Raw genomic sequence first — 27,618 nt, 5'->3', positions numbered from 1 at the left:
AGGCCCAAAATCAAGTACTCTCTCTCTTAAACACAGGGGCTATTCAGTTGGTACCAGAAGAGGAAAAGGGACAAGATTTCTATTCGAGACTTTTCCTGGTACCCAGAAACGGCAGTACATGGCGTCCTATCTTGGACCTTTCTACTGTAAACCCCTTTCTGGTGATTCCAAAATTCAAGATGCTGACTCTTCACCAGCTGCTTCCTATGCTAGGCAAAGGTGCATGGTTGGCAACACTAGACTTAAAAGAAGCATACCTGCACATCCCTATCAGGGAATCTTGCAGAAGATACCTACGCTTCAAAGCAGGCTACATGCACTATCAGTTCTCTGCACTGCCCTTTGGCTTATCTACTGCACCCAGGGTATTCACAAAGTGCCTAGCTCCAGTCATTGCATTTTGCAGGCAAATAAATATTCAAATATACCCATACCTGGACGATTGTCTAATTCAGGCAGAAAGCCAGGACATTCTTTAGAATCATCTGGCCTTTGTTCAAAGGGTACTGATTTGTCTGGGGTTCACCATAAACGAAAAGAAATCACACCTGGTACCCTGTCAACAAATTATATTCGTGGGAGCAAGCTTGAATACCAACTTCCCAGATTTCTTTCCTCACGCCAGAGAAACGGATTCCTTTGACAACCTACTTTCAAACAAGTGGCCATAAACACCCAGCTATCTGCAAGGCAAATACTGCAAGCCTTGGGGTTCATGGCCTCCTGCATTCTTCTAATTCCATATGCAAGGCTGCATGTGAGGAAACTACAATGGTATCTCAAAAGCCTATGGTGTCAACATTCACAGGATCTAGAAGCAAGGATTCCTGTCATACCTTGCCTATGCCTAGAGTTCCTTTGGTGGGCAGAGGCCTGCCACCAAAACAAGGGACTACCATTCACATTCCCCCCTGCCGCCCAAATCTTAACAGACGCATCAGACTATACATGGGAGGGCTCACCTGGCAGGGAAGTGCATTCAGGGCAAATGGAACCCAAGTCAAATGCACCTGCACATAAATCAAAAGGAAATGTTAGTTGTACAGAAAGCTCTGACAGCCTTCAAGGACCACATTCGTCCAGGATAACTAATTGTAAAGACGGACAATACCACTGTCATGTGGTACATAAACAAGCAGGGGGTACATATTCTTACCCACTCTGCAGACTAGCCATGGCATTGTGGAACACAGCCTTGAGCTACAAAGTTAATCTACAAGCTCAATTCCTGCCAGGAAAACTAAATACACTGACAGACGGACTAAGCAGAAACCTCATGGACCCACACGAGTGGAAACTGGAACCAAGGATTTTCAACATGTTGACAAGCAAATGGGGGAGCCCAGATATAGACTGGTTTGCCTCCCCCCAGAACCATCAACTGGACAAATTTTGCACAAGGATCCCCCACAAGCTAGCTTGGAAAGTGGATACTCTATCCTTCAGCTGAAAAAACCTATCAGTTTATGCCTTTCCTCCTCTGCCTCTGCTCTCCAAGGTACTACTAAAGATCAAACAGGACAAGCCAAGGATGTTTTTAATTGCACCAGACTGGCCTCGCCAACACTGGTACCCACTCTTGCGCAGTGTGTCACGCTTGGCTCCATGACACCTGCCTCAGGCTCTCCTTCTCTGTTGTCTCAGAAGGAGAACCAGATTCTGCACCCTCAGCTGCAAACCCTGAATCTAGCAGCCTGGCTAATTTACCTAATCTCTCCTTTACCATCCCTCAGTAAATCAGTAATGGATATCATTTTAGAGGCATGGAGGCCTAGTACTAGAAAATCTTATGCTGCAAAATGGAAAAGATTTTGTGCCTGGAACCAATCTCAGGAAATGAATGCAGCAGTGCCCAGTTTACCTCAGATCCTACAATACTTGACTGAGATGCTTCGTAAGGGCTTGTCCTTTTCCTCCATCAAAATTCATGCCTCAGCCATTTCAGCTCATTGTAGCACAGAGCCCTCCCCTCTTCTCTCACCCACTGCTCAAGCAGTTCCTCAGAAGGGCCAAAATTTTAAGGCCACCCAGGAGAGCTTAAACTCCAGCCTGGGATCTTAACTTTGTTTTGGAGAAACTCACTCTTCCTCCTTTCGAGCCAGCTGCTACTGCAAATTTAAAATTTATTTCCTGGAAAACAGCTTTCCTTTTAGCAATCACTTTTCCAAGAAGGGTATCTGAATTACAGGCCCTTATGGCAGTGGAACCTTTCATCATTTATGCGGACAGGGTGTCCCTCAGAACCAATCCCTCTATGCCCAAGGTGGTATCCAGTGTGGCTCTTAATCAGTCCATTCATTTGCCTACCTTCTTTCCTAACCCACGGAACAAAAGGGAGCGGATACTGCACTTTTAGATGTGCACAGACAGCTTATATTCTACTTGGACAGGACTAAACCTCAAAGGAAGTCTGAACAACTGCTTGTGGCATTTGCTGCAGGGACAGAGGGAAAGCTATTACAAAATGGATAGGCCACTGCATTCATTTCTGCTATAAGCACTATGGAAAACCTATCCTACAGGCCATCAGACCACATTCAACCAGGGCTGCATCTACCTCTACAGCCTTTCTCAGGGGTCCCTACTAGGGACATCCTAGAAGCTGCTACCTGTAGTTCTGTACTTACTTTCACCAAGCATTATTTGCCAGTGTTCTCTAAATCCAGAGCTGGTTTTGCCACTGCAGTCTTGCAGGGCCTTATAGCTGGTCCTAATTCTATTTAAATTCCTCCTTCCAACCTTAGCTTTGGGAATCTACCCAAATGTAATGACTGCAACAGTGAAACACGAAGAACATAGTATAGTTGTGTACACTTACCGTAAATGTAGATGTTCGAATGGTATTCACTGTTGCAGTCCTGGTTACCCTCCATCCAGCCCCCTTTCTTCTTGTTCGAATGGTATTCACTGTTGCAGTCCTGGTTACCCTCCGTCCAGCCCCCTTTCTTCTTTTGGCTATACCTCTGCTCTCACTTTCTATGCTCAAAAAGCTTTTTAGTGTACTTGCTTTTTTGTTGGCGGTATATCCTTGTATTTGTAGATTTAATTTCTTCCCATTAGGGGGGCACCTGACATCTGGGGCAAGAAAAACTGATGTAATGGCGTTGGCTGAATGTTTTATACCCCTGACGACCTGACGTCATGGAAGAAGGGACAGCAACCGACGCAGGACCTAAGACTTTGTTAATCAGGCCGACTGAGGGCTACTGCAAGCAGATAGCCCCAAATGTAATGACTGCAACAGTGAATACACTCGAACATCTGCATTTATGGTAAGTATACACAACTGTACTTGCTTCATCTTTCGACTACCAGCGAAAACTGTTTCACATCCCAGGCTGGTGTATGCCCTTACCAACAGTACGCTGAAGTACCAAGGGAGCCAGCCTGCATTATCACTTTAGTCTTTTCTTGCTGCCAGAGCCTGAAGCCATATACAAGTGCGTTGGATCGGTCCGCACCAGTGAGAAGTTGTCTGAAAGATAAGTATCCCACTGGGGAACTCTTCTATTTCACTTAACTCTTGTCACATCAGCTGTTCATTACTTTTGCCCCAGGCTCGGAAGGAAAACCAGCTTCCAAACTGACTACTTCCAAGTGGATTTCCCACTGCATCTCTCTTTGTTACAGCCATCTTGGCAAAAATCCCCAGGTTTGATAAGGTTGCACTTTACTAGGGCTACAGCAACTTTTACAGTATCCCTCAAAGGTATTTTCACTAAGGACATCTTAGAGGCAACCCATTTGGTGGTCTTTGCATACCTTCACTAGGTACTACCACTTGATAACCTTCAAGTCCAGAACAGGTTTTGCATCTACAGACCTGCAGGGGGAATCCTCTCCTCTTATTAATCTCCTTCCACCCTCTCTAAAGCTTTGGGAATCTTCCTAACAGTCTGGACTACATCAATGCTTTCCCTCCCACCTACCCCCATCAGCCTACTAGTAGGCTACTAGAATCAACGAAGGACCCTTCACCTCCCAACCCTCGTTTGGGTCCACTTAGGGCCTCCTTGGATGCACACTAACTTGGTCCTTCTAGGGTACACCTAGGGACTCCTTCTAAGCAGGTCAAGAAAATACTAAAGTGATGATGCAGCCTAGCTCCCTTTATACCTGCGTGTACCGATGTTAGTAAGGTCATACGCCAGCCTGGAGGTGAAAACAAATTTTTCTGGTAGTCGAGCCAGCCAAAGGCTTTCATGGCAGGAGATCCCAACAGTCCGGACTGCAACAGTGAATACATGCTAACATTTACATTTATGGCAAGTCTACACAGCTGTACTTCTATATTAAATTCTTAACCTCTACCTTTGGCTACTAGCAAAATATCTGACCTAGGAAAAGTCTCCCCTTTGAATATATATATATATATATATATATATATACATATATATACACACACACACACACACACACACACACACACACACACACACACACACACACACACACACACACACACAGAGTAACCAGCACATTGAACCAAGTTCACACCTTCAGTTAACCATTTGTCACACTTGACCCTTGTCTGTCTTGCACAATACTTATTGTAAAGCCACCTCTTTTTTTCTCTTAGTTGGCACAAAGTCTGTAACTTTCTCACTGCTACAAATCATGTTGCGATTTAGTAAAAAAAAAAATTGTAGTGCCATTTTCTGTTTCTTACCTTTGTTACTTCTTTTGGAGTATAGCTGAAGTGGGTTCTTTAAGGATCAGCCCACTACACCATTAAAAAAAAAAAAAAAAATGAACTGACCCAGTCCATTCCTGTAGGAGATGATTTGTATGGTGCGTTTCTGTAGGAAGGAGATGCAGTAATGTTCCAGCCATCTCAAACAACACTAAGGAGTACTGTTCTTACAGGAACTCCACAGTTAGACTTTAAACAGACACTTTAGCCGTTGTGTGAGAAGCAGATTCAGAAGGCCACAAGAGGTTTTGATGACAACACAAATGGAAAAAAAACATACAAATGTAAAGAAAGTGATAATCTTCAGAAGCCCATCTTGAAAAGAGGGATCCTGGAAGTAACAACGGACAACACTACTGTAATGTGGTACATCACTAAGGAGGGGGGTATATACTTCTGTCTTACGCAGGCTAGCTGTGAATGCTGGAAAGTAACTTTTTCAATCCCAGTTGGCCCTAAATGTAGTTTGCATCTTACCCAGTCAAACTTGCTGGTGGACCAATTAAACTGATCAGTTAGATCCCTGCAAAGGGATATTTGACTATCAATTAAAATTCGACCTGTATATTCATATTCAACAGTGTATCACAAAAGTGCATCAAAAATTAGGCTACTCTATAGGAATAAAAAAATTCCTTACATCTGACTCTAAACTCTCTGTAGCTCAGGCATTCCTCCTACCTTGCCTACTCTTTGCTGTTTCAGTTCTAACACACCTCTAATCCATAAAATTGCTAGATTTGCCACAAACCAACCCTACAAACTCTCACCACTGTCTTGCACTAAAACTACAACGGTTAGAATTCCCCCAACAACTTTTCCTCACACAGCTACAAATAACATACACCTTACTCAACTTACCCTACTGCCTGCCCCTCACTAACTACTGTAATGTCCTACTACACCCCAAATTGTTCACTTCGAAGCTCTGACCAACATCTGGATATTTACAAATCCAATAAAAACACTGGTAAACTCTTATACAAATACTGTGTCCCAAGCCTAGAATAAGCTCCCTTCTAATATCAGAACCATCTGTCACATTAATCAATTCAAAAAACAGCTAAAAAAACACTGTTAGACTCCTGGACCTGCCCCTGCCAGTACCCTGCATAACCCCCCTTTTCCTTAACCCAATTTCTTAAATTTATCTCACCTCTAACTATTATGACTCTGCTTCACTCTGGGTTAACTAAAACCTTAATACACCTGACTCTTTTTCTACTACAGACTATAAATATGTATGTTTCATCACTTCTGCAGTATGTAACACCGTTGCATATAATTGTAGTAATTTTGCTTTGTTTACTTCATGTCAGCTGCTCTGTTATGTGTACAATTTATTGTATTATACTGGAACTTTTCTCCTTGGGTCTCCACTGAAAATAGGCACCTTGCTCAGTTGGACGAACCGGTTAACAAATGTCAAATAAGTAAATATGTTGATTTATATTTGTTAAAGGTTGTGTATCCCAGAGGTAGACCTGTTAGTTGCTTTGATCAGCAAACGGCTACTGCAGAGTACCACACACAAGCTTTGGTAGTGGATGCCTTGTCTTTCAAATTGATTTCTTTGTGTGTATGTGTGTGTTCCCTCCAGTCCCCTTAAAGTAAGAGGGACCAAGGATGCCACCCTGTTGGTCTTCATTTTGAGTCCTACTGAGAAATCACAAACACTGCTTCTGCTGGTAGACCTTATCACTGACAGGGCTGTTTTTCACTCCTACCTAAAGAGACTGCAGCTGACTGTATGGATGATTGAAATGTCTTGTAGTTTAGGGAACAGTTCTGTGATGGCATACTGAGTATGATTAAGATGGCTGTGAAGCCTGCCACAAGGAAATTGTACTTATCCATATGGCATCGGAGCCCTTGATTCTGCAGTAATTAAATGATGCCCTTCCCCCACATGTTTAACTTGAAAAACTGCTTTGCTGTTTATCACCTCAGGTAGAAGGATTTCAGAACTGCAAGCCCTCTCTTATGGATTTTTTTGTTGGTGCAGGGTCATTTTGAGTCAGTCCACCTTTATACTGAAAGTAATAACTGTATTTCCCTTGGCCATGCTATTTAGTTGCCTGTTGTCGCTCTCCATTTTTCCAAGAATTTGGAATTCTTCACTCCTTAGGTTTACTAGAAAACTGAGGGTAGTTATCTGGATAAAACCAAGAACATCTAATCAGCTGTTATTGTTAATTATTTTTAAGTGTCTGGTCCGTAGCATCACTTTTCATTGCTCTTACTATGAGGAAGCAGTTGTAAGGGACTTTGAGAGCATGCAGAACTAGGGGAATTGTAGCCATTGAGACTGACATAGTGGATGAGTGCTCAGTGTATTCTAGAAGCCACGTATTATGTCTTCAGATCACACCTTCTGTAAACACTGTATATTAGACATTGCTTTCAGGGCAAAGCCTGGGTTTGCCACTGCCATTCTGTAGGACTTGTTGCAACCTAACCTATCACAGCTAGTCTGTCCAACTGCCATGCTTTGATTCATTCCAGTAATACTTTAGCAGTGATTTCTACAAAGACAATAGTACAGTTGTGTAAAGACTTAAAACGATAGATAAGAGTATGTCACTGTTACAGTACTTTTCCCCTCCCACTGTTTTATCATTACTTTCCTTGGTCATCCTGGGTTGGGGTGTTCTACTTTATTGCTATGAAGATATTCTTTACTCTTTCTTACTTCCTGTTAGGGTTTCAGGCCTGGACCAGTGTAACTAGACTTGAGGAACCCTGTTTTTCCAAGTCCCTGATCCAAAGCATATCCACACATGCTGCTGTTTAGTTACAACCCTCAAGATCTGCCCAGGGACAGGTAGGATGGACATTCTCTCAGCTTCCTGGGCAAGAAAATTCTGAAGTGGTACCTAGAAGATGCCAGCTTTATACAGTGAGCATACTTCCCTCCAGTGTACACATCACCAGGCCTCTAGAGGGATGATGCTGAACTCTGGGCTAGATGTCATGCAAACTTTCCAGTCTCCTGTGCAACTCCATTTTCAGGTATTGTTTGCTGCCATAGCAAAAGGATCTCAGTCATGGCATCAGCTGAATGCTCATTAAATTTTCTTTTCAAATTACTTTCTAGCACAGTTGCTTCCCAGCATTTTCATATTGAAATGTTAGTATGTTGTAGGTAGTTTAGTAGGAATTGCTATGCTTTAATGTGTCTGTTTCTCTGCACCAATTTGGCTGCCTTGTGCCCATTTTTTTCCAAGTACCTCAGAAGTGTTGCTAAAACTTCTGTTAGAAAGGCTTTCATTAGAGCTACCATTCTGATGGTTTTATTGCTGTGTTACTGTGGTGGTTCAGGAGTTTTACTAAGATAAGCACAGACTTTTAATGTGTACTAAGTCTAGGCATAAGCTCCCACCTCAGGACGTATAATTGTGCAAAGTCTGTTTAGGTCTGGAGCACTTCAGTATTGAATGCTGTATTTGCCACAGCTTTGGTCCTTGCTCATTGACCAAAAAGAGAACTAAACTTGTTCAAAAGGTATTTTACTTGCTCATCAAGCAGAAAAGCCTGATAAAAAGGATAAATATAGGGCTAAGGAAGCTAGGAAACTTAAAAATGGAGACCAGGCTGCTTTGTTATTGGGGGCAAGTTCTTCCTCTGTCTGCGTGTAATCATTCATATGAGAATGTGTTGTCTAGTTTTGTTCCTTCTTGGCCTCCCTTATATATTTCTTTTAACTCAGTGAGCTCCTTTAGAATCTAATTGGGAACAGAAGATGAGGGCTTTTCTGAAGACACAGATGGAACGAGGAATCATCCTATTTCCCTCTGTTACTAGGGCGGATTGAGATGGCCTCCACCATCCATCCTTATTTCCTTTCCTAGTGTATGTTTCTCCATCAGTGGCTTTGGAGCTGGTGTTCACCCATATCCTGTCTCCTCAGTATCATTTGTTCTCTCTGCTTTGGTATCAGTAGTATCACATCTAGTGCACTCGATGCCAATCCCGTCAGTGTTGTCTTTGGCACCATCAACAGGAAGAACTCACTTGAAACCATTGTCAGTATTTGGGCCTTTGAGACAGTGGTACCTATCTTTCTTACGGCCATCTGGTTCCTCAGTCTTGGAATTTCAGTCTGTGGCTCTACCCACCTCTTCAGCTGGGGAGGAGTCTCTTTCAAGGAGTGAACTTTTTGTGCAGATGGACTCTGGCTCCACCAATGAAGCAGTGGAAAAAATGATAGCTTCTTCCATGCCCGAGCTGTCAGCAGGGCTTCTGTTGGTGCTGGCTCCATCTCTGAATTTCCATCCATCAGCTCTTCCTGTCATTCATCAAGGTTCCCAGGAAATAGAGTAAAGCTGTATCCTTCAAGGATTCGTAGACCGTGCACTCTGACTCTTCTGCAGACTAGAGATTCCCAGGAATAGAATGTCTAAAAGGAAACTTGTAGACTCTCTTTTGGAATCTATCATCTCCAGCATGGACTTGAATGAGTGTGAACCCCCCCAGTGAAAGTGTGTGACTTCCCCCGGAGGGCATCACGTTTGGCACAGTCCTTGAATTAATGAACCAGAGAAGATCATGGCCATCTGATTCAACCTGTCAAGATGAGGAAGTGCTTTTCAAAGGGTATTGCTCTTCCCCTTCCACTGTTTGGGTTGTCCCTCTTGCAAGACCTGCTTATAGATTTCGTAGTTTTTTTTAACAGATGCTGACCAGGAGGTAAAGAAATCTGCAAAATCAGTGATTCCAGGAACTGCTTTAAGGAAAGCCAGACCAGCACCCCCTGAAGGTTTGCCTGACTGCTCTTCTCTGGAAGCAGTCGGGGTGGTTGGGGGGCAGTAATTCTCCATCACCTTTCCTACTTGGATGGCTATCACGCTGGACAGATGTAAGAAATTTTATCCAAAGAATATTTTTCCAAAGGCAATTTCCACAGAAGCTAGCATTACCAAATGTTTCACCACACCAAATGCAAGCTGCTCTTGGGGGAGTTTCCATCCGGTTCTGCATCTTGGTGGCCTAAACCTATTTGTATAAAAGACCTCTTTCAGAATGGTCAGTGTTAGCAATTGTTCCTCATCTGAAGTTAAATGACTAGTTCTCAAGGACACCTACTTCCATATAAAAGTTGCAGAGGAGTCCAGGATGTTCCTGCTACCTCCTGCACTTTTGAGTTGAGGCCAGTCATCATTAATTCTGAGCCTAACCTTCCAGTCTCACCACAGCCCCTTGGGTGTTGACCAAATGCATGGCAGTAATATGAAACTAGAAGTGAATTCATGTTTTCCCATTCCTGGACAGTTGGCTCACAGTTGCAACAACCAGTGTGTCCGTACTTAGAGACCCATTTTTTTCAGCTCTTCCTATCTTTATGTACCTCAATAACTGATCTAAATCACAGCTTCAACCATCACAACAAATTACTTTGAAAGGATGCCACATGGGTACAGTTTCCCTCCAGAAAGATTATGTTATCTTCTGTGTTCAGTATGGGTCCTTTATCACCGTCCTTAATCTTTGTGTCACTAGTTTTGAGTCCTGGACCTTATGGCAGTATTGATTGCAGTGATCCACTATGCAGGATATCACATGAAGATCCTCTAGTGAATGCTATCGACTCAGAGGTCACAGCTAATGGACACTTCTTCAGCCATGGCTCATTTGACTTAGTCATATAGGACTCTCATAAATTGTGGCTGTCATTATCTTTCCTATACTTAGAAGGCAGCAGTTTTGTTACCCTCCCTAGCAGCAGTAGTTGTAATAATGGACGCTTCTCCTCTAGGGTGTGTGGAAGGGGTAGTTTCGAGGAGAGAATGGTCCAAATTGTTTGGTCAATCAGAGGTAAAATTTCACATCAGCATCCTGGAGATGAGGGCGATCCTCTTAGCACTGCAGGAATTTCAGACTTCTTGCATTGGGAAGTGATAACTATACAGCCAGATAGTCTTATCAGTACATCAACAAAAAGGGGGGAACAAATCTTATCCACTTTGCAAAAGGCCATGAGTGTGTGCATCGGCCGTGGATCCAGGTCACCTTCTAATAGCAAGGGATATTCTGGGCAACTCCCAGCTGACTACCAGACAAGTGCATCAGGTCTGTCCTATTGCCTCACAAGTGGTTCCCTCAACCAGTCAGTTGCTCAAGAGGTTTTCTGTGGGGCCAGTCTTTTTGCATCTTGTTCTCCCTCCAACACCAATTGTAGAAGATAGTTTGCCCTAGCTCCCTCACAAGGTAGTCAACAGAGGACTGACCTTTTAGTGTGCCAGTGAGCCTCCTGCACCCCCCCCCCCGTGTATTCTACACCTTCGCCCCTGATAACCAAGTTTCTTCAGAAAGTATCAACTTGCAAATCACAGCTGATCCTCATTGCTCCATTCTAGCCCAGACAGATTTGGTTCATCTTAGTAAGACTTCACTTGAAGAAGCCCCCTTGGCTTCAGGATCTTCAACCATATCTACTCTAAATAAAACAGAGTTCAGAGCAAAAAGGCAGTTGAATTAGAAACAAAAGTGAATGAGTAAATGAAAAAAAAAACAGCGAGGCAGTTGGTGTCAAATAAAGACGAGCATACATTTTAATATGATCAAATGAAAACAAATTCGATGAGCACTTTCATTAGATCTATTAACAGTTAAATAAAACCTTACTTAAATACTAGCGTTTCAAACCCTGTGACCTTAATTTATATAAAATGGGTGTAGGAGGAGCTGACATCACAACCCATAGTGAGTGCTTGGAAATTAAATGGATGACAATTATGCAAGCAAACCCGAGGCAGAGGGTTAAATGATTTTATATCTTTAAAGTTCAAATGTTCTTCCTTGGATGGTACTAACTTAAAAAGATATCATCATTTCATGTACTAGCTGAAAAAGGTATCAACATTTCTTGCCATACCTCTCAACTGTCCAGGTTTTCTCAGAATAACCAGATTTACACTTCTTTTTTTTGTCTGTTCCACATAAAATGTGTGGTTTTCTGGCAAAACATTGAGGATTGAAGTGACTAAAGAGTGACATAATTTGAGTTTCAGCCATCATATCCTTCAGAAAAAGCATGCTGCTGTTCTAGCAACTTTCTAATTTTATAAGAACAGTGTTTAAAATCCTGTCCCTATTTTTGGGCTTTGTCCCTCCATTTATTATGCTTTGTCCAGATTTCTTGCATTGAGCTATGTTTCATTCTCATTGTTATGAATAACTTTCTTAACCATTCCTACTACTATTTCTTTGCACACCAGTACTGATTTTTTTTGCTGAGCACTGTCTCGCTAGCCAGACTGTTCATAGTCTGATTCGTTTTCTTACCGAGACTAAAATGGAGAGACCTTCCTCAGCACCTTTGCTAGAACCATTAGACATCAATTGCTTTATGGTAGACTGAATACCTCTGCTCCTTTGCCAAGACACCGAGTAAATCCGTGATAGTTTTTCAGACCCATCTCTAGCAGAGACTGGACAGCTTCTGTTGCAAGCTTTAGGTAAGTTTTAATTTCAGGAGGTCTGTGAGGCAGCTTCATGTTTGTCGGCTCTATCACATGCACACACCAGCACTACAGCCTGAATGTCCAATCTAGTGCTGGAGCCAATCCCACTAGAGCTGTTCTCCTTAGGGTGCCACCTTTTTAGATGGCCAAAGTGGGGCTTTATTATTATTATTTTACAGAAACATGAGATTTTGATGGACAAACCATACCCACAAGTGCAAAGGGCTGGACTTCACTTTTTACAAAAGTAAAAGCTCATTTTTTTAAGAATTTGAGTTGTATGTACTGTTTCATATGCTAATGTGTTTCAGATGCCAAATAACAGTTTTATGCAACAACTAAAGGAAAGTGAAAAATTTCAGTATGTGCATATTTTTTTTTTTTTTGCAGAATGCAACTGTCCAAACTAGTAACTGCTTCCCTTTGCTTTTCCTGTTGCTTTGATATGTTTCCAGTAGTAAAGAATTTTTGGCGAGGGTAGGCATGTGGGGAGGTTTGGTTATGACTTTTGATAACTGTTAATGGCAGATGATCTATGGCATGTTGACTGTCAGGTTTTCTTCTGCATGGGAACCATGATAGAGAATGATTTTGTTCTATCTTGCCTTTTCTCTCTGGTTTATGTTAAGAAGGGAAGTAGTTCCCTGCTGTTATATTTGAAAGCCATTCGCCAGTACAGAAGCTTCCTCTGTCTAGAATTGCACCATATTTGCTCCTTCTGCTGGAGAGAGGCTCTGCTGATGAGAGGTGTGCAGAAGGTTTATAGGTTCATAGGTTAGCTGCTCTTTTGGGTTATTTTAAGCCTAGCCAATTTTCTTCAAAGTTGAGAATCAAACCTTGTACCTTCTGTGTTTCAGGTAAATGCATTAACCATTGTGCCACTCCGCAACCTTTAAATATTTTGTATTATGCTATTGTGCATACTTTATGTAAGTTCATAGATAAGTATTAAGAATTGTAAACTGGCCATTATTTCTAGAACCAGAGCTGCCTTGGACACTTTAGTTCTAAGAGGTAGCCTGTTATGATTTCACCTAGTTGCTGTTGTGGACCATTGTAAGCCTAGTCAATTTCCTTCAGTGGTGAGAATCAAACCTTGTACTTTGTGTCTGTGAGTTAAATTCCTTAACTAGTATTCCAGCCCTCAGCTTAACTGCTGGCCATAAAGCTTTAGAATCTGGAGTTGTATTTAAGTAGATCCATATGACAGTCTTTACTAGTGGAAGGCATACATTTTTCCTTGGAAAGGATTGAGCCATTTCCTTTGTGCAGCACATTTAATAGATGTTTAAAATATTTGTCTGAATATCTTATGTTTTTGCATTTTCTCTCTAGCAAAACCTGGAGATCCAGAAAAGGTCAAAGATGTCTGAGAAGGAGCTTGAAGCACTGGAAAGAGATGAAGTAGAGGTGAGAACTATACTTGAGAAGAATTGAAGTATGTTCTTGAGAATTGGGTATCTTGAGAAGGTTAAGAAAGCAGTACAGAAAAGGATGATGGTGGGGCTAGTACAATCTGAGATGAGAGTTGCAATTTGTTTCGCTCCCTTTGTGGCTTGAAGCATATCAGAAACTTAGTTCTGGGAACAGAATTAAGTTTGTTTCTTAGGAACTCAGTTTTATGGTCCACCACCACAAGTATTCTTAGAGGGAAAAAGGCTTTTCACCAAAGATAAACCTGGAGATTTTTTCCTAATTCTTAGTGTAAGAAAAGGAAGTATTGGCCATAGTTTTAATTCCTCTGAATGTTGCTTGATCAGCGCCAAAACCTCATAGGTGATGAGTGATTGCATTATCTTGTGTGTGTTAAGTTTTCCAGTAGTCAACCTTCACTGTTTATGGATTCCAGTTCCAAGCCTTCTACATCTGTCACAGTTTGTCAGTTGTTAAAACTAGCAGAATATATAGCCAATAGGTGGAGCTTCTCGGCAGCACTGGCCTTTTTTTAATTAAGTGGTCAGCATTTTGGCATGACCCAAGATGAGGCCACACTTTTCTGTCTTGATATGAAAGGTCTTTCTGACTGCACTGTCCTGAATCAGTTGCAGCATGCCAAGCTTTTTTCATTTACCTATATTGTTTGTTAAAGCAGTGGCGCTGATTTCATGTAGACTTTTTTGTAGGCTCACAGGGAAGTTAGTAAGCATGTGGTCATGGAGACTTGAGGAGCCCAGTCCAGGTTTTCAATTTTGTAGAACACTGCCTGAGTAAATTGTTTTTTTTTCAGTTGTAAAATGGAGACTGAGTATCAAAGCCTGGGTTACAGGAAGCAGCTTTTGTAGCCTTAATCCTCTAACCTGACTGGTCAAGTCTGAGCTTAACTGGATGTAAAACCTGGACCCCTCACACCCAAAGAAAGAATCCTAACCCTGGAGCAACAAGACACACGTCTTTTCAGCTGTGATTTGGACCCCAGCCCAGTACAGAATTATCTGTGCGCAGTCAGTTGAACAGTGAATTGCTATTGATTAACCAACAAAGTAAGCATACACAAGTCAAATTAGAGGTCATAAAATGTACAAGGACACCACACACACATGCATTACCAAAAGTACATTTGTTTAGTTGAATCTATTTCTTTGTGACATCAAGGGCTTTAAAACGCTAAGTCTGTCCACTGATTCTTATAAAAGGTTTGCTGACTTAATTCTTGAGGATGTGAAGGTAATGAGAGGTTAATAAAAGAAACGGGTGTTTCAGTTTTTGTGTATGAGAAGTAATTCTGGAATCTAACATAACAGCTTATTTGATTCAAATATAAAAGCCTTCCAGAAGATGATAGAGGAAAAAAGATCAACTAAAATAGTCCTGTGTTTAGATCAGTTGGAGAAAACAAGATGGCAGATGTTAAATCCAATGGAAGTGAAGTGTATGAGTGGTAATTATATATGATATTAACAATACCATTTAATGTGAAAACACAAGTTTAAAGTTCTCTTCTGATGAAATCTCTTTGAAAGTGGTTGCAAACAAGGTGCAACTGTGAGTTCATGACCAGCTGGTTTGGTCCCTGGAAATAAAGTTCTGTTCAGGCTTTGGCTTGAAATTGTATCATGCGCGCTGTTAGATGGAGAGTGGAAAGTCTTTAGCTGACATATCACTTTCATATTTAATGAGAATCTGCAATAAAGGACCTTTCATTTATTACCTCTTAGATGTGAATCAGACTGACAAGCTGCTTTACAGAATTGTAGAGCAGGTCAGGGAATGCACAATCATCTGTTTGTTCATAGATATTCCAGTGCCATTAAGTCTCATGACCATTCCTTTTTCCAGACTACATAAGGAAAATTTAGTGGTACCTAAAAGCCGTGTAGGCTGAATGCTGTCATCCGTCCTTTCCCATTCCTGTCCTGTCATTAAGAACTACATTGGTGGATCACTCAGATACACTTGAATCCAGGAATTCCTTTTCATATTCCACCACTTCTTCAGCATGTCTCCACAAGGTGCAGCAGACAAAGCCTGGAGGGTTTGTTGAAGAGGTGTCAAGAGTAAAAGAGTTTGGACAAAAAAGGGCTGGAAAGAACATATAAATATCAAATAAATTGAAAGACTGATTCTGGATCTCCAATCCCACCATCACTTTTGGTCTTGATGGAAAACACAAAGGTTTTGTAGTGTCAGCAAACAGGGAGAGAGAAAATCTTACCAATGAGCAAAGTAGCAGTGATTGCTTGGGTAATTGCTATTCACAGCAACTTATTTCTCCAACCAGTTTGCATTCTATCAGTACAAAACAGTATGGCTGATTACTTGAGCCAGATCAGGGGCATATCCACATGAGTATGAGGTCATCTTAGATTGCTCACCAGTGGAGTATTCCATAGATATTTATTTGCCTGCATTCTGAACCATCTGCTCAAAATGTTTTGCTCCAAGACTCCTTGCGGGGACTTTGGTAATGGACACTTTCTTCACTTCGAAGTGGGAATTACTGTACGTCTTTCCTCCTTTCATCTTACTCCAGAAGTGCTCCTGAAAATTCTTTTTGTGACCCCCCCCCCCTGGCCCAGACAGTACTGGCTCTCCCTTATTTTTCAGCTTGCCAAGTGCAATCACCACTTATTCTCCCACAGGATGGACTTTCTCACAACAGAAGGATGTACTTTCACCCAAACCAGAAGACTGTCAGACTCACTGTTGGGATGAGAAGTTTTCATTCTTTAAGTTTCTGTAGTTGCAGGACCTAATAGATAAAGCAGGACAATGTGAGTTGGTGTTGATGCTCATTTCGGGAAAGATAGGGGTATGAAGACGCCTGGGTCTTCATGGGTGAAGCAACAGAAATAAAGAAGGAAAGGCCATTCTAGACTTCTGTCTGGCAAATTGCTTGATGGAGGCCAACACATGGTTCAACAAGAGAGACCATAACAAGATTGCATATGAGTGGCCATCATACAACTGGTAGACTTCCTTCTGTTAAAGAAAGGACATTAGGGTAGAATAAAGAGGTTCACTTGGGATGGTTTTGCAAACAGTGTGCTCACAGTATAAACCACTAGTGGCCGCACTCAGCTGCAAATAGTGGTCAGGTAAGGCTTTAAGATCAACAAGAGACTAGGCTGAAGACCTGAAAGTTGACCAGAACAAAAGCGCAAGAATTCAAGGAAGTACTGTGGGCTCTATCACCTCAAGAAGAAGAGGAAATACATGGAGTTGAAGAATGAGTTTCTCAAACACAGCATATGTGAAGACTATAGAACAGATATGTGGCTGATAAAGGTATGGAAATAAGGTACATGAGGAAAGTTGGTCATGGAATGCATAAGTGCAGGAAATTATCAAAAGATAGGAGTGCAAGAAAAAGTGGGAGATAGGAAAGACAGATTAAGCTGAACGTGAATACTGGTTACTTAGTAGAGAGACAAAAGCCTTAATGGCAAAGAACAATGCATCAGAGGCACACACACTACCAGTTTCTAAAAAGTGACTCAACAGATGGCACAAATAAACTCTCAGGTTGCAAGACAAATGTGGAAAGTAGTCCGTCATTAGACGTATTTGATAATGGGTGCCAACAGCAACAACCTACTCAGCAGTCCACAGGGTATCAAAGGCAGGTTGGAGTACTTCCAGCAGCTCCAGAGTGAAGAAACCACTGTAAACTGTATAGCCTTAGAAATAGCCTGTGACTAAAGGAGAAGAGACCATCCTCCAAAAGATGTAAGAACAGCCTTAAGAAAAATGAACCCCAGGAAAGGGACAGGATTAGATAAGGTCACTGCAGATATGATAAAGATGTTGGGTGAGTGAGTTGAGAGAATTGGCCTCTGAAGGTACTTAGCAATGTTGGGGGTAGTGTCATATCCTAGGTGACTGTAGAGCAAGTGTCCTGCATTGCCAGTGTACAAGAACAAAAGTGACATTCGCAACTGTGGGCTGTCCAGAGGCATCAAACACCCAACAAACTGCTAGAAATTGCTGGAGAGGGTGATGAATGACTAAGTAGAGTATTAGAAAATAATATAGGCGATGAGCAGTTTGAATTTATATCGGGATGCTGCACTATTGACGTGATATTTGCAGTAAGACAGTTGAGAAGAAGTTAGAAGGGAGGAAAAAGAGCATTTGGGCATTCCTGGACTTGTTGAAAACGCATGACAGGGTTCCAAGAAAGCTGGTTTGGGCAGTCCTGTAATGGTTCAAAGTCCCAGAAACTTTGGCAGTATTAGTACAGGCTATGTACAAGGACCCAATGGCAGTAGTAGAAACAGTGATCGAACTCTGAGGAGTTCTGTAGGGAGTGTAAGTGTGCATCGGGGATGAACTCTGAGTCCTCTACAGTAATAATGATGGACTACTTTAGCAAATAGGTAGTATGGGACAGATCTAGAAAGCTGCTATATCCAGACAATGTGGCATTAACTTCAGCAAATTGTAGGGGAAGCGAATTCTAATATGAAGGCACACTGTGTGAAACCAAGGCTAGACAAGACTATGTTCATGGCAGCAAATAGGAGAAATCAAAAAAAGATGAAAATTGAGATAAAATGAAAAAGTGTGTAACAAGTTGTTTCAGGTGTCTGTGAGGCATGGTAGAGGAGTCCAGTCTTAATGAGGTCAGAGCTAGAATCAGAGGGGCTGCAGCCGAATGGCATAATGTCAGTGGTGGCATGTGATAAAATGACGAGCTTGAAAGGTGTACAAAACAGTGGTATAGCCCATACTACTGAATGGTACAAAAATGCAGCCAATGAAAGCAGAGCAGTTGAAGCTAGAAATGACAAAGATGAAGTGCCAGAGACTTTTGGTAGGGTGTACACTGAGAGAGGGGAAAATATGAGAATATCAGTACAGAAGCCCAAAGTAGCTCCAGTTACAGAGAATTGGAGAGAATAGTTTCTAGGAGTTTGGATATGTGCAGTGAAGGAGAAAACTGCTTGGTGAAAAATATTTGAGAGAGAGGAAGAAGGCAAGAGGAAACAAAAGCATCCGGCAAAGAGATAGATAGATGATTTGAGAGAGAGATTGCAACAGTTGATGCAACACTCAAACCCCATGGGAGGAAAGGGTATTGATGAAGATGATGATCTGAGTGTGTGTTGTGTGTAATAAAGGAGGCTAGGAAATCTGCAGCCAGAAAATTGAAATGGAAAAGATTTCTTCTTTGGTGCCAGAAGAGGATGAGATCCTTAACAGGTAGGAATACCTTTGTCCTCCACTGTTTGTGAGAGCTGCTGAACTCTGGTCTGTCATATACTTTGCAAAGGTATGTCTGTTAGCCACATCAGCCTGTTTTCCCATAGATTCACCCTTTTCACCTTCTGAGGTCATACAGTTTGTAAAAGATGTCTACATCAGGCTACCTGGAAAAAAATCTGTTCCTCTCCCTTGGATCCTTGAATCATGTTGACTTTACTGTCGTTTGAGCCAGCTTCCCCTGCTGCTTTAAAATATTGCACATGGAAAACCGTTCTTGTTGCTTCTAACTTCTGCTGAAAGAGTTTTTTTTTTTTTTTTACAAGCTTTAATGTTCCTTCTTTTCTGGTTTTCCACAAAGTTGTTATCCCTTCTAACAAAAATCCTATCCTTTATGCCTAGTGTTCTTTGAAATGTATGTTAACCTGTCTGTTCATCTTCAGGCATGGTTTCTCTAATACTTAAAATGAGTGAAAAGATTCTCTGCTTGCTTGATTTGCACACAACTAAGATGTTAGTTGGACAAGACAAAAGGGATTAGAAAATCTGATCAATTATTCATCTTTGGTAAAAAGCAAAGTCTTTTATCCAAGCAGACTGTTTCCAGATGGATATTTTTTGTTTGTTGTATAGCAAATCTCTCTCAGGCAGTGTCAAAGCTCCTTCTACAAGAGCTTAGCCTTCATGGGGTCCTTTTCCAAAGGGTTGGACTCCCAAGTCCATTTTAAAGGCAGACACACTATCTTCCATTTACGTATTTACTAAAACATTACAAAATAGTAGATGCTGTCTCCTGAGCCAGAATTGGATTTGCCAGCATAATTCTCCAAGGATTACTGGACTCTGGTTTGGTTCCTCTTGTCCACTCCTACTCTGCATAAAGGTTTTGGGGATCATCCCATTTATCAGCATTACTGCAACAGTGATCTAATTATGAATATAGAACAGTAGTGTAAGAACTTAACAGTCGATGTTCGAGTAAGTCACTGTTGCAGTATGCAGTCTCCCTCCATCCTTGTCAGATGTTGAACTCCATATTTGCTTACTCATTCCTTCTCTAGCTGTTGTATTTCTTGAGTCTGTCCTTTCTGTACCTGCTCACAGAATTGTCCTAGGGCAAGAAAGTTTTGTAGGTTTTTGGAACCCATACATCCCTTGTATACCAGCATGTAGTACTCATACCTGGTCTAAGCTTTACCATGTGTGTGAGGAAGGAGTGTCTAAGCTTTGGCATGCTGGCCGGACATGTATCCTTGGCAAAATATCCCATTTATCAGCATTACTGTAACAGTGGATCTATTCAATCATCTTAATGTTGAAGTAATATTTTACACAGCTGAACTTAAAGCCTTCAGGATCCAATGGCAGCCAGGTGTTCTCCAGAACACCAGGGGCAGAGCCACACTCTAAATCTCTGAGGTTGGCACCACAATTTTGTGTTGTACAAACAAACAAGAAAAAATAAGATGATATTCTTTACATTTGCAAATATTTTGATACATAAAGGATCATTTGCTTCCTGCAAAACATGGTTTAAGTCCATGAACCAAGCTTTTTTGGACATTTGTAAGAGAGTTGGGAAAAGCTTCCTGGATACTTGCATAGTACTTTGAGGCATTATGAAGTTTACAGTACACTTCGGTTTAAGTGCAAATAGTAATCCACCTGTGTCGGGTTGATTGTCTCATGTTATATTTTGTTGTGGTTGAAGGGCAGACTCTTTCTTCCTTATCTTGCTCACGTACCATCCTTCATAAGGGTGTTGCCCTCAGCTGCTTGTTTCAGGAATGTTATGGAAGAAGGCATTGAAGCTGCCTGGTTTGAAATCTCACTTTACCAAGCATTGCAGCATAGGTGTCATTACAACATGGTTAGGTTTGCAAGAGAAGGTCTGAGTGAATTGTTGTACTGATCCCTCTTCTCTCCAGAGTATATATGCAATAGAGCCGTTGAGTTTAAAAAAAGAAAAAATTGGACCTGTTGGCTGTTTTCTCCCTGAAATGAAGGTAGGATAAGCAAGAATCTGCTACTTTGAGCATGTTTTCAAAGGCTTGTTAGCTAGTCTATCCATATTTGCATCCTTTCCCTCTGAAGGATTTAGAAGCATGTCTTCTGGAGTCTCTCGGTTCCTTATTAGCATGCTTTGTTCTGCTGGGTGCAGCCAAGGGTTTAGGATAAGGCTCAATTACCAGTGTGCTTTTCACTGGGATGGCAGTCGCAGGGCCATGTCCCATTCTACTAAGTTGCTTGAAGATTCATGCTAGTGCACTCTCATTATGGAGAACATTTTCAGAAATGTGCTGGCTGTACTGTAATTTTATATTTTGGAGTTAGGGTGTATTCCTGCAGCCCTATAACATGTAGCGTATATAAACCATTTTTACTTCGTATAGCCTATAATTGTTCTGTTAGAGGCTGAAACTGGTTAGTTTTTATGCAAAGGAAAACTGAAAACATGGTGTGTAGTTTGTTTGGAATTTAAACCTTTTGCATAATCTTGTCCTTTTTCTTCTGCTTCCCTTTGCATATGCAGATAATCCATGTTCTTTCTTTACTTTGTGTATTCTGTGCTATACAGAGACTTCTCATATGTCCCTATTTTGAAGGAAAGTACCCATTTTTACCTGACTTGCCTATTTTGGTGGTATGTCCCTGTCTTCAGGCTTTATTTACCCCTTCATACAATTTTCTAAATCCCCCTCGTAGCATATATTTGAAGCTGTCTAGCACAAAGAAAACCACACTATATGACGAATGTACTAGTGGCACCACTATTTAATGAAAAAAGGTGCACATCTTGCATCTTTTTCAGAAGAAAAAAGAAATGACATTGTATGGTAGAATTTTGCAATGCAGTTCATTAAACTCAGATTTTACCCTTTCACCTTGATAAAGTGCTTATATTTATCTCACACTTTTAAAACACTTGAAGCAGGAAGAGGAGTGTGCTCTCTGGTTTCATATTTTGTGCAAAACAGTGTCCAGGTTTTTTTGTGTACCTGCTTTTTAAAGAACTCTGTACCAATTTTCAGTGTTTGCAGGTTGAGAGGTATAGCTGCACACCATTTTGGGGAAGAGTTCAAGATTTGTCACTGTAATCCCAGTACTACACTACTGTACCGGTACTGATTTCTGTTTTGATCTTCTAGCTTAAGTACAGAGATAGAGCTGCAGAAAGACGTGAGAAATACGGTATTCCAGATCCTCCAGAGCCAAAGAAGAGAAAAACTTTAGCGGCAACAGTGTACGTACTTTAACTGCAATATCAGAACTACTGTTTTTTGCTTATCCAGATTCCATGTCTTAAGAGTAGAGTTACTGTAATTCAGTAGAGTAATGTCTCTAGCTGAATTCTTAAGTAGTGCTACTTTAACCAGCTTGTTTAAGCCCTTGTAAATGTCTTTTTAGGGTATTGATGGTGATTTAGAATGTTTTTATAAATGTGTTCTTTAATATAATAGGGATGTGTGTGTGTGTGTGTGTGTGTGTATATATATATATATATATATATATATATATATACACACATACACACACACAGTTTGTATGCGCACATGCGCACACAACTGTGCAAACATACCCACACTTACAAGCACACACACACAAGCGCGCACACACATATATTCACTTCACTGTAAGGAACAGTGCTGCATTGTTGTGCATAACATTTGAAAATTGTGCCACAGGCTGATTTCTAACTGTCAAGCATGACTTAGAGCTTTTGAGCATCCCTTGCTATTTAATGTTTCATCTCATGCTGTGATAGTCAATAGTATGTATAGTATAAAGAGAAAGATGTGCATGCCATCTTCTATTTTCATTTGGCTGCGTTGAATGATCAGAACATTATAACATCCAAGTCATTTCCAGTCCTCAGTTTGAGCAGTTTTTCCTGCAGTCTTATAGAGTTGATTATTGTTGCTATTATTGAAGGTCTTTGTTTGTTGCCCCTTTAATCATTTTGAATTTTTTCGCACCCTCTGGAAGTGTCACCAAAATAAGTTTACTTATAACTGACGGACACTAGCAAAGAACTTTTACCGTCATTGTCTGTGTACTAGGAAAGTCCAACTGGGATAATATCCCATTTTCAGCAGAGGCTCAGAGAGAAAAACTTCACATTGACCTAAGTGGTTTACAGTTAAATAGTTATTACATAAACCTAATACAGAACAACATATTAACTAAGTAAAAGTTCAACTTCATTTCATAATGTGACCCTCTAGATGTATAGTGCAAATAGTTGGACAGATACAACAAGTTGGAAAAGAACATTTTGAACAACTAGTCACAAGTTGCATTTCAAAGAAATTTATTTATTTGATGTTTACCAGGAAAGTCCGACTGGGCCAGAAACTGCCCATTTTCAGCAGAAGCCCTGGGAGAAAAGCTCCCCAATCACAATCTTAAAAAAATTAAATATAGATGTTTTAAATCACAAAGTGTCGTGTTACACTACGAAACAGGAGTGAAAAAATGTAATGAGAAAAACATAGAACATATGTTTCATAGAGTGCAGTGGAAAACAGTAAAGTTGGAGAGAAAATGTGAGGAGGAAGAACTCAGTAGTCATATTTTTGCATAGATTAGTATGTGATAAATGAGACCTGAGACAATTCTAATAAGATATTTGAAGAGAGATTAGAGATATGTGATTTGAGACAGTGAGGTGAAATTGAGTAATGTCTTTGTATGGTAGATGGTGTTCATATTATTGTTATAGAAGGAGGAAGGACGGAAAGAGGGAGGTTATAAGAAGAGTGCAGGGTAGGTTGTCTTCAGGTAGCTTAGGTGAGTAGGGAGGAAAGTGGTAGAGGAAAGGTCTGCAGAGATGAAGTGGATGAGGTAAGGTAGTGGGAGAAACAAAAAAAGGATTGGAGTTGGAGGCGGGGGAGGGTTGTGAAATGTGATTTAGGTTGAAGGGGTGAGTTATAGTGAGTAAGTTCAACCAGGATTGGTACAAGAGTGGGTCCAAGATTTTGTGAAGTATTCTTTTAGGGGGCATTTAAAGGTTGGTAGGTTAGAAATAGTTCTGGAGGTTAGAGGTAAGGAGTTCCATTTTTATTTTTTGCTATGGAGTATTAGTATAGGCTTTGTCCAGGGCATTTATTTCAGTTTATTTATGATAAGTTTTGTCTTCGGCTCCATGAGTTCTTTTAGGGAAGTACATGTTGATTAAAGGGGTAAGAGCAGGGCAGGCTAATGGTTTGTGTATTTTTTTTATGTATTGTTAATAAGTTGAATATAGGAGAGGTGGAGGAGTTGTCCCTGCCAGCTAAGGGGAAGCAGAGCTTTACATTTGGTAGGTAAAATAGGCTGAATTAATTGCAAACTTAGTTTTGTTATAGCAGCTTTCAAGTTTGTTTTTTAATGGAGGATTGTAAATTGGTTAGAATTGGTGGTCCATAGAGTAGGGAGGGCAAGAAGGTAGGTTTTAGCTAAAGTAATGTTTGTGAATGTGTTCAGAAAATGTTTATTTCTATATAGCATGCCTAGTTTTTGAGGAGTTTTCTTGATATATTGCTTTGGATGTGGAGGTCATGTGTAAAATTGTCATGTGTTATGACTCCTAATAGTTTGGTATGGTGGACTAATTCAATTTCAACGGCATTTGCTGAAAAGATTTTGAAAGGTGCTTTGTTAGGGGTATGAGTTTTGGGGTTAAAGAGGAGGAGTTTGTTTTTGGGGGGGGGTGAGTAGGAGTTGTGCTCTTTTAAGCCAGGTTTCAGTGGAGAAGACCTCTTTGTTGAGTGATTTCTTGGAGTGAAGGTGTTTGAAGAAAAGATGATGATAGCCATCTGCATATTAAATCAAGGTGTTTTCACAAGAAGACTGAAGGTTATTGATGAAAATATTTAATAGTAGAGGGCCAAGGATGGATCCTTATGGGACTCTTGTAGAAGTGTGAAGGTCTGCAGAGATGGATCCTTGCTGTTTTATAGCTTGTTGCCTTTTTGGCAAGGTAGCTAAGAACCATTGAATAGATGGAAATGACAGACCCAAGGTGGAAAGTTGATTGAAGATTTTACTGTGAGAGATTGTGTCAAAGGCTTTTGTTCAAGAAATACTGCAGATACAAGTTTATAGGGTTGCGAACTTTGACATTGTCTGGAAATGATAGTAATGTCGTGGAGGTGCTGTGGTTTGGCCAAAATCCATGTTGCACATTGGCGATTAGCTTACTTTGTAAGATAGTGGAGAAATTGTTGAAGGATACATCTTTCAAGGATTTTAGAGAGGGGAGACATGATGGCTATGAGACAGAAATTTCTAATGAGTGGAATTTACCCCCTTTTATGTAAAGGGATAATGTGCACCATTTTCCACAAGTTAGGAAACCAGGATTTTATTCTGTTAACAAGAATGCTGATTGAGTATGCTATTGCATCTGCAGCTGGAGTTTGGTATTCCGAGGGAAGGTTGTCAGCTGAGGAAGGTGCAAGGTTTTAGTTTTTTTGTAAAAGCTTTTTTATGATAGTTATAGAAACTAGTTGAAAGTTAATAAAGTTGGTGGAGTTGTTTGTATGTGTACTGGAGAGGTTGCAGTTAGGTGAGTTTTGTGAAGGAAATGTGTTAGGATCAAGGGTAGAAAGGGTTAGCTGTGTGGAAGGGGGGCATGTTAGGTGAGTTTGAGGTTGTGGGCTATGTATTGTATGAAGTATGCATTGAAATATGTAGCTGTTTGAAGAGGGGGAATGCCTGGGTATTGGCTAGGATTCTTTTTTTGTACTTGGGTTGATGAGAGGATATGGAAGACAAGAAGTTTTAGGGTTTTTATGGCTATCTTGTAGGTGAGTATAATAAGACTTTTTATCACTAACTTTTTTGACTTGGTTTCATAGCTATCTGAATAGTTGCAGCTTTTGTCATTTTTATTCTTTTGACAGTTGGCTGTGCTTTTTCTCTTGTCTTTCGTAAGGTGTTTGCATTGGTTGGTGAGCCATGGGGTATGGCTGTTTTTAAATTTTTGTACATTTTGGGGCTAAGGCATTAAGAATATTTAGAAATGCTGCATTGAAATATTCAACCCCATCATTTAAGGGGAGTCTTTTTAGGGTGACGTAGTTAACTGCTTTTAGAGCTTCAGTGAAAGACTCCTTGGAGAAATTGGAGAGATTATTGGTAGCTTTGTGCTTGTGTTCCTTCTAGCTGTGTAATACTCCTGTGAGTATAAGCTGTCTGGTGGTCACTTAGCATATCGGGGGGGGGTACCCGAGGAGGCAAAATTAGATGGGTTGGTAACCAGAGTCCAATCCAGGATAGATTGTTTGAAGTTATTTTTGCCATATCTTGTTTGGCGTATTAATAGAGTGAATCCAAAGAGGTTCATGCTGTTGATTGCTGAATTTGCAGAAAGACTGCCAGTCAGTGTTTACATCACCCAGGAGGATAATTTCATTTGTGATTGTATATATCAACTATCCAGGATACATTTTTCAAGTATTGTAATGTTCTATCCTGGGGGGATGTATATCACAGCAATGCATGTTAGGATTTCTACTTTTTCAGAATGTGGGTATGTACCTGTATGGGGAGTTAATGTAAGCATATTTGGGTAGATTACAGCTATTCCACCTGCTTTGTGTTCTGTCGAGCCTAATAATGTAACCAGGGGTAATATTACATCATCTTTTATTTCAGGCTTTAGCCATGTCTCTGTTGTGGCTAGGATGTCCAGGTAGTGTTGAGTCATCCAGACAAGAACATCATGATGATGAGGATGATGAATATGCTTCTAATGTTTAGAGTGACTGTTTCTAAACTTTTAGATTGTATTCTTTGGTTTGGGGTTTGATTGAGACCTGGATTGGTAGATGTCGCCACAGTGATGTATGGTGGAGAAAGATGGTTTGTTATGACAGTTTTGGCACAGATGGGTAGATGTAATACCTTGACAATTGGGACTGACATTTTTTAGTGTTTTGAGGTTGACAGCTGAATGGAAGATGAATAAGGTGATACAGAAGGGAAACAGCATAGTTAGTGTTGTAAAAATCTTGCAGTATTGTGAGGTGAGTTAATGAGCAGTGATAATAGTGAACAGAATAGGTAGGTTTCGATGGGGAGGGAGCAGAGTGAGATTTGAGAGGAATTTAGAACAGAAGTGGTTGGAGATGGTTTAACAAGAACAGTTTGTGATTGGCTAATGTAGTTAGGTACAGGATAGGAGGATGAGTAGAGGAGGCGGAGTTAAGGAGGTATAATTGTATATGAATATAGGGTAGGAGAGTGGAATGAAACCTGAGGGGTAGCGGGTTTGCCTATAGGTGGAGTAAGTAGCAGGAAAACTATCTGTAAAACTGCAGTATGACAGGAGGCAAGACAAGTCCTGATCATTTTAAAGACAGTAACACAAGCTGCTAGATTTTTGTTAACACGCACCTATGTTAACTGCAACAGGCATTATTGCAGTGACTTGGCTCTTCCCTCATCTGAGTTTTCTCCAGCTACTGTAGCCTAATTTCACACCAATCAGGTACTTAATTGGAATGCAGTTACCCCCCCCCCACACACACACACACACACACACACACACAGGTGGTTTATCACCAAAAGCAATCAGTGAGGTAGAATGTTTATGGATGCAAAGAACAAGGTCTTTGAGCTCTAAATATTTAATGCAAGTCACAGCATTTAATTTTATTGTTATGGGCTTTTATTGCCTTTTCAGGGAAATTGTACACTGTTAGAGTAAAATATGCTAAAGTGTTAGTTAAGCTTCACCTTCAGCAGTATAAGGCCTGTGTGTGGTACTGGGGGGGGGGGGGGTGTTCCTCCTGTCGATTCAACACTACAGCACTGAACACGTATGCAGACTTG

General features: G+C 40.8%; 1 protein-coding gene across 2 annotated transcripts in view; it reads left to right on the top strand.

Moving 5' to 3' along the window:
- The window catches only part of LOC122809322 (RNA-binding protein 10-like), a 1,914,178-nt gene that overhangs the window by 1,761,293 nt on the left and 125,267 nt on the right, over positions 1–27,618 (top strand). For both annotated transcript variants that reach the window (XM_044080723.1, XM_044080722.1), the window contains exons 22-23: positions 13,492–13,566; positions 21,948–22,042. In XM_044080723.1, the coding sequence (XP_043936658.1) occupies positions 13,492–13,566; positions 21,948–22,042 (170 nt within the window). The remainder of the gene's footprint in view (positions 1–13,491; positions 13,567–21,947; positions 22,043–27,618) is intronic.

Source organism: Protopterus annectens, chromosome 8.part0 (genome assembly GCF_019279795.1).
Source record: "Protopterus annectens isolate FY-2018-M chromosome 8.part0, PAN1.0, whole genome shotgun sequence".
Lineage (NCBI taxonomy): Eukaryota > Metazoa > Chordata > Ceratodontiformes > Protopteridae > Protopterus > Protopterus annectens.
This window is presented reverse-complemented; position numbering and strand designations above follow the sequence as displayed.